Genomic DNA, 14,728 nt, shown 5'->3' with positions numbered 1-14,728 from the left:
CCGCAGCACCAAAAAATGGGCGCTACGGAGCCAAATATTTTGCCCGCAGAGTCGAAACCAGGAAATATGAACCAGGAAGTATAAATTAGATTTAAATTATGTACAGGAAGCAAAACAAAAATTTGGAAAGAAAGATGGGATTAAGAGAGAGACAGATAAAAGAGACAGAAAAAGAAAAAATAATTATTTTAATTTAAAAAAAAATCTCTAACACTAATTAAATTCTGAAGGAATGAGACTCCAACTTGTAAAATTTAATTTTCAGGCCCAGAAAGGTTGCTTGGCAGTAATTATGATTTATCACGCTGTTAAAAATTCACTTACTCCTGAATGCACCAGCCCTAACTTTTTCTGCCATTAGATCAGGACAGAGGAATGCGAGTTGTATAGATAAACAAAGCAATTTGTCATATCAATTTGGTTGTTGAAGCAGAATCAATAAATGCTTTTAAAAGCAAATTATAATCTTGAAAAAGGGGGATATTTAGTGGGATTAGACTGGTATGAAGTAAACCACATGCACAAACTGGAAGGGCCTAATGCCCTTTTCCTGTGCAGTAAAATCCTATGATTATTGTTTCCATTGTCTTACCAATTGTTCTTCCCTGCTCTCCTCGTCACCTCAAATGTTGACCCCTTGCTGGGGTATAATTGCGTAGGTACCGGGTAGCCCCCTGTACCTTGCACAAGTGGCCATTGATCATGTGTGAACATTGATAGTGAGTGTCAGCAGGCTATTTACTTGGCTGAGTTCAGGAAAAATTGGGAATCAAACCGGGAACTGTCGTGGTCTGTTTAGCACAGGCATTCACCGTGAGCCAACTGAAGCACAAGGGGAGTTCTGCAACGATATTTCAGTCTGTTCTGATAACTACAACCTTGCTATCATAAGAAATAGGAGTGGGAGTAGGCCATTTGGCCCTTCGAGCCTGCTTCACCATTCAATAAAATAATGGCTGATCTTACCTGATCTACCTGAATGCCACCTTCCCGCACTATCCTGATATCCCATTGATTCCCTTAGCATTCAAAAATCTATCAATCGCTGTCTTGAATATACTCAACGACTGAGCATCCACAGCCCTCTGGGGTAGAGAATTCCAAAGATTCACCACCCTCTGAGTGAAGAAGTTTCTCCTCATCTCAGTCCTAAATGGCTGACCCCTTATTCTGAGACTGTGACCCCTGGTTCTAGACTAGGGGTCACGTCATGCATCATGTATATAGGTATCATTGAGGCTGCAGAAGACACGATCTTCATTTTCTTTTAAAACTAAACTGATAAATTGTACAGCCATGATGGAGTGTAAATATGGTACAATGCATAAGACACTTTTCCGCAATAAACATCACTCCTTTAAACATTATTCAGAAAAAGAATATAAACAAGGAAACATCCCCTTGGTGTGAAAAAATCTTCTTCTGAAGAACAGAAAGAATGCAGGGAGAAGTGTTCCATGTTGAATTAGAGAGGTGCATTTATGATTTTAAAGTCTTTTTTTGAACATTACTGTGATACAATTTTTGCAACACATATGTGAGAGGATTTTAATAACCCTAGTATTGGGAGATATTACAACATTACAACAATGACTACACTTCAAAAGTACTTCATTGGCTGTAAAGCGCTTTGGGACATCCTGAGGTGTGAAAGGCGCTATATAAATGCAAACCTTTCTTTTTTTATATTAATGGTAACAAAATTCAGATTTCACAAATAAGCCTCAGCTGTATTACAAAACTACAAAAGTAATAATTTAAATTAATTTGTATTTCAGTTTAAAACCGATGAATGTTACAATTAGAATATATCACGGCCAATCAATGTGTATGATAAACATACACTATTAAGGCGACAGTACTCACATGAATTAAATGTGTGGAGATATCTATCATGAAACTCCAGTATGATTTAGACAGGTTGGGTGATTGGGCAGATGCATGGCAGATACAGTATAATATGGATAAATGCGAGGTTATCCACTTTGGTGGTAAAAACAGGAAGGCAGATTATTATCTGAATGGCAATAGATTGGGAGAAGGGGAAGTGCAACGAGACCTGGGTGACCTTGTGCACCAGTCGCTGAAGGTAAGCATGCAGGTGCAGCAGGTGGTTAAGAAGGCAAATGGTATGTTGGCCTTCATAGCGAGAGGATTCGAGTACAGGAGCAAGGATGTCTTGCTGCAGTTGTACAGGGCCTTGGTGAGACCATACCTTGAGTATTGTGTGCAGTTTGGTCACCTTATCTGAGGAAGGATGTTCTTGCCATGGAGGGAGTTCAGCGAAGATTCACCAGGCTGATACCTGGGATGGCAGGAATGACATATGAGGAGAGATTGGGTCGATTGGGCTTATATTCGCTGGAGTTTAGAAGAATGAGAGGGGATCTCATTGAAACTTGTAAAATTCAAACAGGACTGGACAGACTAGATGCAGGAAGGATGTTCCCGATGGCGGGGGAGTCCAGAACCAGGGGTCACAGTCTAAAGATAAGGGGTAAGCCATTTAGGACAGAGATGAGGAGGAATTTCTTCACCCAGAGAGTGGTGAACCTGTGGAATTCTCTACCACAAAAGGCAGTTGAGGCCAATTCATTAAATATATTCAAGAAGGAGTTAGATATATTTCTTAAGGCTAAGGGGATCAAGGGATATGGGGAGAAAGCAGGGACAGGGTAAACATAGAAACATAGAAACATAGAAGATAGGAGCAGGAGTAGGCCATTCGGCCCTTCGAGCCTGCTCCGCCATTCAATGAGATCATGGCTGATCATCCAAATTCAGTACCCTGTCCCTGCCTTCTCCCCATATTCCTTGATCTCTTTAGCCTCAAGAAATATATCCAACTCTTTCTTGAATATATTTAATGAACTGGCCTCCACCGCCCTCTGTGGCAGAGAATTCCATAGGTTCACCACTCTCTGGGTGAAGAAATTCCTCCTCATTTCAGTCCTAAATGGCTTACCCCTTATCCTTAGACTATGACCCCTGGTTCTGGACTCCCCGGCCATCAGAAACATCCTTTCTGCATCTAGTCTGTCCAGATCTGACAAAATTTTATAGGTTTCGATGAGATCCCCTCTCAATCTTCTAAACTCCTGTGAGTATAAGCCCAATTGACACAATCTCTCCTCGTACATCATTCCTGCCATCCCAGGTATCAGCCTGGTGAATCTTCGCTGCACTCCCTCCATGGCAAGAACGTCCTTCCTCAGGTAAGGTGACCAAAACTGCACACAATACTCAAGGTGCGGTCTCACCAAGGCCCTGTACAATTGCAGCAAGACATCCTTGTTCTTGTACTCGAACCCTCTTGCTACGAAGGCCAACATACCATTTGCCTTCTTAACCGCCTGCTGCACCTGCATGCTTACCTTCAGCGACTGGTGCACAAGAACACCCAGGTCTCTTTGCACTTCCCCTTCTCCCATTCTACTGCCATTCAAATAATAATCTGCCTTCCTGTTTTTGCCACCAAAGTGGATAACCTCACATTTATCCACATTATAGTGCATTTGCCATGTTTCTGCCCAATCACCCAACCTGTCCAAATCGTACCGGAGTTTCATGACATCCTCCTCACAGCATACGCTCCCACCCAGCTTTGTGTCGTCTGCAAATTTGGAGATATTACATCCAATTCCCTCGTCCAGATCATTAATATATATTGTGAACAGCTGGGGTCCTAGGACCGATCCTTGCGGTACCCCACTAGTCACTGCCTGCCACTCGGAAAATGACCCGTTTATTCCAACTCTTTGCTTTCTGTCCGCCAACCAGTTCTCTATCCAAGTCAATACCTTGCCCCCAATCCCATGTGCCTTAATTTTGCACGCTAACGTCTTATGCGGGACCTTATCGAAAGCCTTCTGAAAGTCCAAATACACCACATCCACTGGTTCTCCCTTATCTATTTTACCAGTTACATCCTCAAAAAATTCCAGTAGCTTAGTCAAGCATGATTTACCTTTTGTAAATCCATGTTGACTTTGTCCGATCCTGTCACTGCTTTCCAAGTGCTCTGCTATTACATCTTTTATAATGGACTCTAGCATTTTCCCCACTACCGATGTCAGGCTTACCGGCCTATAATTCCCCGCTTTTTCTCTGCCACCTTTTTTGAATAGTGGGGTAACATTAGCTACCCTCCAATCCATGGGTACTGTTCCAGAGTCTATTGAGTTCTGGAAGATGACCAGCAATGCATCTACTATTTCTAGGGCCACTTCCTTAAGTACCCTAGGATGTAGATTATCAGGCCCTGGGGATTTATCGGCCTTCAATCCCATCAATTTCCCTAACACCATTTCCCTACAAATACTGATTTCTATCAGTTCCTCCCTTTCATCAGACCCTATGTTCCCCAACATCTCTGGGAGGTTATTTGTGTCCTCCTTTGTGAAGACAGAACCAAAATATGTATTTAGTTGGTCTGCCATTTCTTTGTTCCCCATTATAAATTCCCCCGATTCTGACTGCAAGGGACCTACGCTTGACTTCACCAATCTTTTTCTCTTTACATATCTATAAAAGCTTTTACAGTCAGTTTTTATGTTCCCTGAAAGCTTACTCTCATATTCTATTTTCCCTTTCTTAATTAATCCCTTTGTCCTCCTTTGTTGAATCCTAAACTGCTCCCAATCCTCAGGATTATTGCTTTTTCTGGCCAATTTCTATGTCCTCTCCTTGGATCTTATGCTATCCCTAATTTCCCTTGTTAGCCACGGTTGAGTCACCTTTTTTGTTTTATTTTTATGCCAAACTGGGATGAACAACTTCTGTAGTTCATCCATTCGGTCTTTGAATGTTTGCCATTGCCTATCCACCGTCAACCCTTTGAGTGCCATTCCCCAATCAATCCTACCCAACTCGCTCCTCAGACCATCGTAGTTTCCTTTATTTAAATTGAGGACCCTAGTTTCTGAGTCAACTACTTCATTCTCCATCTTAATGAAGAATTCGATATTATGATCGCTCCGACCCAAGGGGCCTCGTACAACAAGATTGCTAATTAATCCTTTCTCGTTACATAATACCCAGTCTAAGATGGCCTGATCTCTGGTTGGTTCCTCGACATATTGGTCCAGGAAACCATCCCGTAAACACTCCAGGAATTCCTCCTCCACAGTATTGTTACTAATTTGGTTAGCCCAATCTATATGTAGATTAAAGTCACCCATGATGACTGCTGTGCCCTTATTGCACGCTTCTTTAATTTCCCTTTTAATGCCATCCCCAACCTCCGCCTTACTGTTTGGAGGTCTATATACCACTCCCACTAATGTTTTTTTCCCCTTAGTATTTCTCAATTCTACCCATACAGATTCCACATCATCAGAGCTAATATCCTTCATTACAATTGTGTTAATCCCTTCTTTAACCAGTAATGCTACCCCTCCTCCCTTTCCTTTTTGCCTATCTTTCCTGAATATCGAATACCCCTGGATGTTGAGTTCCCAGTCTTGGCCATCCTTGAGCCACGTTTCCGTAATCCCAACCAAATCATATTCGTTTACCTCTATTTGCACAGCCAATTCATCCACCTTATTACAAATGCTCCTCGCATTAAGATACAAAGCCTTCAGGCTTGTTTTTTTAATGCTCTTAGACCTATTAGAATTATTATTTACTGTGGCCACGTTTGATTTAAACCGTTGATTTCTCTGACTGCCACTTCTGTTTTTCTCCTTCCTATCTTTTGCTTTTATCCTTGTTTCCCTTTCCTCTGTCTCCCTGCTCAGGTTCCCAACCCCCTGCCATTTTAGTTTAAACCCTCCCCCACAGCACTAGCAAACACTCCCCCTAGGACATCGGTTCCAGCCCTGCCCAGGTGCAGACCGTCCAGTTTGAACTGGTCCCACCTCCCCCAGAACCGGTTCCAATGTCCCAGGAACTTGAATCCCTCCCCCTGGCACCATTCCTCTAGCCACGTATTCATCTGAAGTATCCTTCTATTTCTACTCTGACTAGCACGTGGCACTGGTAGCAATCCTGAGATTACTACCTTTGAGGTCCTGTTTTTTAATTTACCTCCTAACTCCCTATATTCCGCTTTTAGGATCTCATCCCGCTTTTTACCTATATCGTTGGTGCCTATATGCACCACGACAACTGGCTGTTCACCCTCCCCTTCCTAGATGTTCTGCAGCCGCTCGGAGACATCCTTGACCCTTGCACCAGGGAGGCAACACACCATTTGGATGATCAGCCATGATCTCATTAAATGGCGGAGCAGGCTCGAGGGGCCGAATGGCCTACTCCTGCTCCTATCTTCTATGTTTTAGCTGATCATGTCATATACCTATTTTCACAGCGCCCAATTACAAAGAGTTGCAATACTCACAATCACTTAGAACATCATAGGCTTCTGCAATTTGTAAGAACTTTTCCTCCGCACATGCATCTTTATTTTTGTCTGGATGGTACTTTAGGGCCAATTTACGATACCTACAATGGCAGATATACACCCTTAGTAAAATACAGTAAGATTCTTCTCCCTTTCCATTTATTTATTTATAAGGCGTAAAATACAAAATAACCTTCTTCGATGGTTTAATGAGAAATGCACTGCCCATTCGCATACATGCCAACCTACAAAACTCACAAAAGCTGATGAACAGCTTCAAAAAAACTGACACAATCTCAAAAAAGTTAACAACTTAAAATACAACATACAACTGAAAAATAGTGCCAAATAAAGACTTATGGCCAAGGCCACTGTTTCAAGGCAACTAAATTTGTTAAATTCCTTTTTATTGCATTGGATTTCTGAATTTTTATCAGTGTTTTGGGATCACATTGCACAATTCAGTTTGTTTTCTGTGAAAGATGAAACCCAATGGCCTCTGCTATGACATATAAAAAATAGTAGTTACAATGGGAGTACAATGGGTCGTCATAACTTAAGCTGCAACTGTACCCAATATTTCATCAGATGTATTGTAGGAAAAAAAACCTGAAGTACACAGAAGTGTGTTTGTTGCAGTGATGGGTTTAGGCATTTCTGATTGGGAATGTGAACAGTGAAGGTGCAAAATTTAAGTTGTAGAGGAGTCTGGCAACATAGCTGTCAGGAAATTTTGATTCTTGGTACTTTTTTGGTGCATCTTCCAGCATTTTGAAATCTACTGTAATTCTGCATTTGAAGCCAAAAATAGTGCTGAGTGGAGCATGCTGGATCCTCAGGTGAGTCTACCCACAAACACTATGAAAAGCAGTGCAATTCAGAAATGCCCAGAACTGGCAATCTGAGGTTGTCCCTCACAATGCCATAAATAAAAACATTGAATAAAACGAGTGACAGAGGAATGAGGCAAAGTTATCCACTGTCACTCATTTTATTCAATATATCCTTACATGGACGGTGGAGCTGAAGTGCACATACATCCCAATTAAAATCAATATTTGACCATGCACTCCCATAGCTTCCAGCTTCTTCATACGGGCTGCAAGTGGCACTAATGCCTTACAAAAATCAATGACAACAATGTAAGTGGGGCTCCCCTGAGCCTTACAATGGTCTGCAGTCTGGTATAGTGCCACTACTTGTACTATGGATTCCTTAGGAGAGCAAAATGCAATCTGCTCCTTTCTGATTGCTCTTCTGGGTCTCCGAAGCATCCAAATGCACGTGTCATGACAACCCACAGCACCACCCCAAGAGCCACTGATACCTCTGTGCATACGCACAAACCTTTGGGGCAATTTGATGTAAATTTGAGCCCGAACTGCTGGTAGCAGTAAAAATATTGATTTTTGCCAACACCATTTATATACGGACAACCCTGCAGAAACATAGTGAAATGCTGACGGTTGGTTTGTATACATGTTTGTCGAAGACAATACTTCAACTAATTCCATTACCTAGCCTCACCACAGTATTAGCTTGTATTGATTAGTTATCAAATAAACCTGCCTGCATTGCAAAATATGTGCAATTAGAAATGACATGTTGAGGGAAAGCAGAGAGCTGGTGGAGGGGTACCCGAATAATTTTCCAACAAATTCCACCCGAGTTACACAGGAGAGGCAGGGAAAGTGTTACTATCTAAGACTTACACTTGATAGGTACTTTCAAGCAAGAAGGGGAGAAAATTGGAACGGAGATAAAGGAATCTTTAATAAATGCAATTCATGAAAAAGTTTTACTAAATTTACCAAAAAATATTCACATGTGGGGGACTACGATCTCCCGCGTAAAGAAATAGGCAACACAGCGAGCTACAAGAAATAGGTCTTTACTCCAACTCTCACAATACAGTACTGAATTCGTGAAGCCCGCGAACCTGTGATGACTCACGGATCGGTCACCTGCTGGAACCTGATTGGTGGCAGCACGGTGGCATAGTGGTTAGCACTGTTGCCTCACAGCGCCAGAGACCCGGGTTCGAATCCAGCCTCGGGCGACTGTCTGTGTGGAGTTTGCACATTCTCCCCGTGTTTGCGTGGGTTTTCTCCGGGTGCTCCGGTTTCCTCCCACAGTCCAAAGATGTGCGGGTTAGGTTGATTGGCTATGATAAATTGACCCTTAGTGTTAGGGGGTTAAATACGTGGGGTTACGGGGATAGGGTGGGATATGTGTTGGTGTAGGGGTTACGGGGATCGGGTGGGATATGTGTCGGTGCAGGCTCGATGGGCCGAAATGGCCTCTATCTGCACTGTGGGGTTTCTGTGATTCTGTGGTTTTCCTTCTATCAGCAGCAGGCAAGTCTGAACGTGCCTTATTCCTCTCAGCTTGCAACTGTCTTGCGGGGGGAGGGGAATACAGCAGTTAAAAGGGGATCATACAGGTTTATCTACATACACACAGTGTTTCCCCAATGTGGCAACGCCACATACGCCCCCCCAGAATCCTCGTTAACTGTAAAAGTCAGTCTCTGCGGAGGTTTGACCAAGCGGCCGTAGCGGCTGTAGTAGCCATCTGGCGTGTGAGGAGGGCTGTCTGGGAGGTTGGCCGGTTGGTTCGTCGGCTGGTCTGGCGGCTGGTCTGCCGGTGGGCTGGCTGGACGGGCTGCCGGCGAAGGTGGGGCGGCGGCCGGAAAGTAAGGTTCTGGCGTGTCTTGGTCCTCTTGTGGGGCTGCCACCAACGCGGGAGGTCTGCCCCGCCGTGGGGGAAGAGCCGGCCGAAACGGGAAGCTGAGGTCCAGGTGCGCCGGTTTGAGGCGGTCTACTGAAATAAGGTCCGGCTTCCCGCCGACATCGATAAGAAAAGCTTTGTCCCCCGTCTCCAATACTGGGAAGGGGCCGTTGTATGGTGCCTGCAGCGGGCCTCTGTGCGCGTCCCGGCGCACGAAGACGAACTCCGCATGTCGTATGTCTCGAGGCACGTAGGACGGCTGCAGGCCGTGTTGCGAAGTGGGCACTGGACGGAATTGCTGGGCCGCGTCCTGGTGCAGGGAAAGCTGTCTGGCGGCCGACCACGGCTCCGTTGTCAGGGGGAGGAAGTCGCCTGGTACTCTGAGCGGTTGGCCGTAGACCATCTCAGCCGCAGAGGCACGGAGGTCCTCTTTGGGCGCGGTACGCAATCCCAGGAGTACCCAGGGTAGTTTGTCGATCCAACTGGTGTCGACCAGGCTGGCGCGGAGGGAGGCTTTCAAAGAATGATAAAAGCGCTCGCAGAGCCTGTTGGCCTGCGGGTGGTAGGCTGTTGTCCTGTGCAACTTGGTGCCGAGGCCGGCGATGATGGCATTCCACAAGTGGGAGGTGAACTGGGGGCCACTGTCCGAGGATATGTCGGTCAGCACGCCGAACCGGGCCACCCATGTCGAGACGAATGCTCGCGCGACGTCGGTCGTGGTGGTGGAGGCGAGGGGAACCACCTCGGGCCATCTGGTGGTGCGGTCGACGATCGTGAGCAGGCGTGTAAAACCGTGCGACGGCGGCAAGGGGCCTACCAGATCGACGTGGACGTGGTCGAAACGCCTCTCGGGCACCGGGAAACACTCCAATGGCGCCTTGGTGTGCTGCTGGACCTTAGCGCGCTGACACGGCACGCATGTGTTGGTCCAGTCTCTCACATCCTTGTGGAGTCCAGGCCAGACGAACTTGGCGGACATAAGTTTCTGAGACGCACACATCCCTGGATGTGAGAGGCCGTGGATGATGTCGAAAACTCGCTTGCGCCAGGCGGATGGAACGACCGGCCTAGGCGAGGGGACTGAGGCGTCGCACAGGAGGGTGGTGCCGGCTGCGTGGAAGTGGATGTCGGCCAGGGTGAGGCTGGTAGTTGACGTCCTGAGGGCCTGGATCTCTGCGTCGGCAGCCTGGTCTCTCGCCATGCTGGCGTAGTCGACGCCCAGGTGCACTGCGTGGAGCGAGGGTCTTGAGAGGCAGTCGGCCACCAAATTGTCCTTGCCGGCGACGTGGCGGATGTCCGTGGTGAACTCCGAGGTGAAGTTGAGTTGGCGCTGTTGGCGCGCGGACCAGGGTTCGGTTACTTTGGCCATGGCGAAAGTGAGTGGCTTGTGGTCCACGAATGCGGTGAACGGCCGGCCTTCCAGAAGGAAACGGAAGTGCCGGATTGCCAGGAACAGGGCCAGGAGCTCTCTGTCGAACGTGCTGTAAGCCTGCTCGTTCTTGCACAGCTGTCGGCTGAAAAATGCCAGTGGCTGCCACACGCCTTCGACCCACTGTTGCTGGACGGCGCCAACGGCGTAATCCGAGGCGTCCGTGGTGAGGGTAGTCTTGGCGCCCGGGATGGGGTGGGCCAGTAGTGTGGCATTGGCCAAGGCGCTTTTGGTCTGGTGGAAGGCTGTCGCCATCTCGCTGGACCAGGTGCATTGCTCTTTCCCGTTTTGCCCCTGGTGGCTTCGTAGAGGGGGCGCATGAGTGCGGCGGCCTTGGGCACGAACCGGTGATAGAAATTGACCATCCCCAAAAATTCCTGCAGCGTCTTAACCGAGGTGGGCTGGGGAAAGTCCGCCACCGCCTGCACCTTGGAAGGTAGGGGAATGGCTCCCCTTGGCGAGATTCTGTGGCCGAGAAAGTCAATTTGGGCTGCTCCGAACTGGCATTTGGCTGGGTTGACGATTAGCCCGTGTTGGCTGAGGCGCTGGAAAAGGGAGCGCAAATGCGCGATGTGCTCGGCCTTGCTGGTACTGGCCACGAGGATATCGTCCAGATAGACGAACAGGAAGCTCAGGTCCCGTAGGACGGAGTCCATGAGCCGTTGGAAGGCCTGTGCGGCGTTCTTAAGCCCGAAGGGCATGCACATGAACTCGAACAGTCCGAAGGGTCTTCTGGACGTCTGCATGGTGGACGGGGACCTGATGGTAGCCGCGAATCAGGTCGACCTTGGAAAAGACGAACTTTCCTGCTAGGTGTGCCGAGAAGTCTTGGATGTGCGGAATGGGGTATCTATCGGGCATGGTGGCGTCGTTGAGCCGTCTGTAGTCGCCGCAGGGGTGCCAGCCACCGCCTGGCTTGCGCACAATGTGGAGGGGGGACGACCAAGGGCTGTTCGAGCGGCGGATGATGCCCAGTTTTTCCATCGTGGCGAATTCTTCCTTGGCCACCGCCATCTTGGCTGGTTCCAGGCGTCTGGCTCGAGCGAACACTGGTGGTCCCGTAGTGGCGATGTGGTGCTCAACCCCATGCTTGGCTGCCGCGGCTGAAAAGGTCGGTTGTGTGAGCCTCGGGAAATCTGCGAGTAGGCGGGCGTAGTCGTCATGCGCCGGGGCGGAGCAGGGCCCGACGAGGGCCGGGCTGTTGCTCTGCTGGCAGGCCAGTGAAGTGAAAGTTGCTGCGTCGATCAGGCGCCTGTCGCGGACGTCGACCAGGAGTCCGTGGGCGCAAAGAAAATCGGCGCCCAGCAAAGGATGTGCCACCGAGGCCGTCACGAAATCCCATGTAAATCGCTGGCCGTTGAAACAAACCTCGGCCCATCGCTTTCCGAAAGTAGCGATGGCTGCGCCATTTGCCGCCACAAGGGGTGGGCCGCTGCGGCCTGCCTGGATGTCGAGCTGGGAGGCAGGAATTATGCTGCATTGGGCTCCGGTGTCGCAAAGGAATCTGCGCCCTGAAAGAGAGTCGGTTATGTACAGCAGTTTACCTGCGGTGCCGATGGCCATCGTGGCGGCGGGGGTGCGGTCGAGCGGGCCTAGGCGGCGGCGCGGAGCTGGTGCGTTGGGCCGGGCGGCCATCTTGGTTTGATCGAAAGAGCAGGGTGCTCTGCAGCGTTGGGCCTTGTGGCCGAAACGCGCGTGGTAGTAGCATAGCTCTGCAGCCTGGCGTGGCGGCGCGTGCTCGGTGGTGTCGGGGAGCCTCGCGGCTGCACAGCCGAGTTGGGCGACGGCGAAAACTTTGTCTGCGGCGGCTGCCAGTTGTACGCAGTCCGTGGTCGGGGACCCCGCGAGGGCAGTCTGTACCTGCTGAGGAAGCAGGCTGAGGAAAAGGGCCCGAAACAAAAAGCACTGCGGTTCAGAGCCCAGGAGCGCAAGCATCCGGCTCATCAACTGGGTCGGGGTAGAATGGCCGAGGCCTGGTAGTGAGAGAAGCCTGCGGGCCCTCTCCTCCTTGGACAGGCCGTAAGCCTGCAGCAAGCGGCCCTTAATGGTTGAGTACTTGCCGGTCTGTGGTGGGTTCCCCAGCAGGTCGAGAACTTCGGCGGCGGTAGAGCTTGCTAGTGCTGAGACTACGTGGAGGTGCCTTTCTTCATCGTCTTGAACCCTGCGAAGGGTGAATTGGGCCTCCGAGTGCGCGAACCAAGCTGGTGCTTGGTGTTCCCAGAAGGTGGGGAGCTTCAAGGACGCGGCGCCGTCCGACATCAGGCTGCTGCTGGTTGCCATCGGGTCGTTGCTGGCCTCTGTAGGGCTGCGTGAGTCGGGGGCTTCGGCCGCCGACATTCGGGGTCACCAATGTGGGGTACTACGGTCTCCCGCGTAAAGAAATAGGCAACACAGCGAGCTACAAGAAATAGGTCTTTACTCCAACTCTCACAATAAAGTGCTGAATTCGTGAAGCCCGCGAACCTGTGATGACTCACGGATTGGTCACCTGCTGGAACCTGATTGGTTTTCCTTCTATCAGCAGCAGGCAAGTCTGAACGTGCCTTATTCCTCTCAGCTTGCAACTGTCTTGTGGGGGGAGGGGAATACAACAGTTAAAAGGGGATTATACAGGTTTATCTACATACACACAGTGTTTCCCCACACATAAAAAAAATGTGATGTGGTATCTTAATGCACTAAACCACAGAGTGGTAGGAGAATTAGAATTGTAGCCTCAAATCAATGTACTTTTCTCTTTTTGTTAATTTTTGCATTTTAAAAAAATCTTTAAAGTTATTATACCAATGACAGATAACATCATAAAGTGCAGATCACAAAAGACAGCAGGTTTTAGGGGGTTAAGGAGAGGGCTGTCCCTCGCCTCTAATTCCACCTCCCAGCACTTCAATACACGTCAGCCGTGACTCAGTTGGTAGCACCCTCACCTCTGAGTCACAAGGTTGTGGGTTCCAGACCCACTCCAGAGACTTGAGCGCAAAAATCTAGGCTGACACTCCAATGCAGTACCGAGGGAGTGCTGCACTGTCGGAGGTGCTGTTTTTCGGATGAGACGTTAAACCGAGACCCCGTCTGCTCTCTCAGGTGAACGTAAAGGATCCCATGGCACTATTTTGAAGAAGAGCAGCGGCGTTATCCCCGGTGTCCTGGGGCCAATATTTATCCCTCAACCAACATAACAGAAAGAAAATTATCTGGTCAGTATCACATTGCTGTTTGTGGGAGTTTGCTGTGTGCAAATTGGCTGCTGCGTTTCCTACATTACAACAATTTTTTAAAAAGTATTCATTGGCTGTAAAGCACTTTGGGACATCCTGAGGTCGTGAAAGGCGCTACATAAATGCAAGTCTTTCTTTCTTCAATATGAGCAGCTCTACCTTCAGTTGAGTGGAGCTATTGAACGCCAACCAGTAAGGACGGATAAAAATCACTCACGCTTTTTTAATATCCGCGTCATTTGCATTCTTATTGATGCCCAGGACGATGTAGTAATCCTGACCCATCTTCTGTCCAGCAGTTTCTGACGATATTACATTTAAATGATGGGGTCCTCACTTCTCCGCTCTGCTTTCTTCCCCGCCGACCTCCGTTGCTGTGGCAACGGCGGGTCTGCAAGATGGCGACGGCAACTTAAGGTCTCCATGGTTACCGGCGCCAGGCCTTCTGGGAATTGTAGTTCCCATGCGGGATTATTCTTGCAAACAGCTTTAGTTGAAGCGCCTTTCTTTTGAGAAAAAGCTATCCGTCTCTTTGAATTACTTAATATATTTTTTAAAACACGTCTGCTTACGTTAGCAAAACATAAAGTCATTTTTTTTATTGTTTAATGTGAAAAAAGACCACGTTATTCTTCAGAAAGTGTCAAAATGAAGAGAAAAAGGCTGGTCAAACACTTTGCATCCTGATGCAGTCACCTTTCTTGCAACAAAAACAGTACTTTTTAAGTTTTGGTTTCGCTCTGATTTTGATTCCTAGAGTTAAGTTAGACTTTTTGTTTGGTTTCAGTATTAAAATATTTGGATTCTCGACTGGAATTTGTAAATGACACTAGCACATCTCCTGTTGCATTGGTCACGGTCAATTGGAGGTTACCTTGTTTTGGGGAGGGGAATGTGTTGCAGCAATGGACATTAGAAGAATGAGAGGGGATCTCATTGAAACTTATAAAATTCTAACAGGACTAGACAGACTAGATGCAGGAAGGATGTTCCCAATGGTGGGGG

The 14,728-nt window shown here is 48.1% G+C and overlaps 1 protein-coding gene across 1 annotated transcript in view; it reads right to left on the bottom strand.

The window, feature by feature from the left end:
• The window catches only part of dnajb13 (DnaJ heat shock protein family (Hsp40) member B13), a 62,404-nt gene extending 48,307 nt beyond the window's left edge, over positions 1–14,097 (bottom strand). The window contains exons 1-2 of the mRNA XM_085999466.1: positions 13,941–14,097; positions 6,344–6,447 (exon numbers count right to left, since the gene is read on the bottom strand). Of these exons, the coding sequence (XP_085855592.1) occupies positions 6,344–6,447; positions 13,941–14,008 (172 nt within the window). The 5' untranslated portion in view covers positions 14,009–14,097. The remainder of the gene's footprint in view (positions 1–6,343; positions 6,448–13,940) is intronic.
• Between the last annotated feature and the right edge of the window lie 631 nt (positions 14,098–14,728).

The sequence above is a fragment of the Somniosus microcephalus genome, chromosome 10 (assembly GCF_052327205.1).
Source record: "Somniosus microcephalus isolate GS21.2 chromosome 10, FLI_Smic_1.0, whole genome shotgun sequence".
Taxonomy (NCBI): Eukaryota; Metazoa; Chordata; class Chondrichthyes; order Squaliformes; family Somniosidae; genus Somniosus; species Somniosus microcephalus.
The sequence above is the reverse complement of the archived record's forward strand: the minus strand, read 5'-3'. Positions and strand labels throughout refer to the sequence as shown.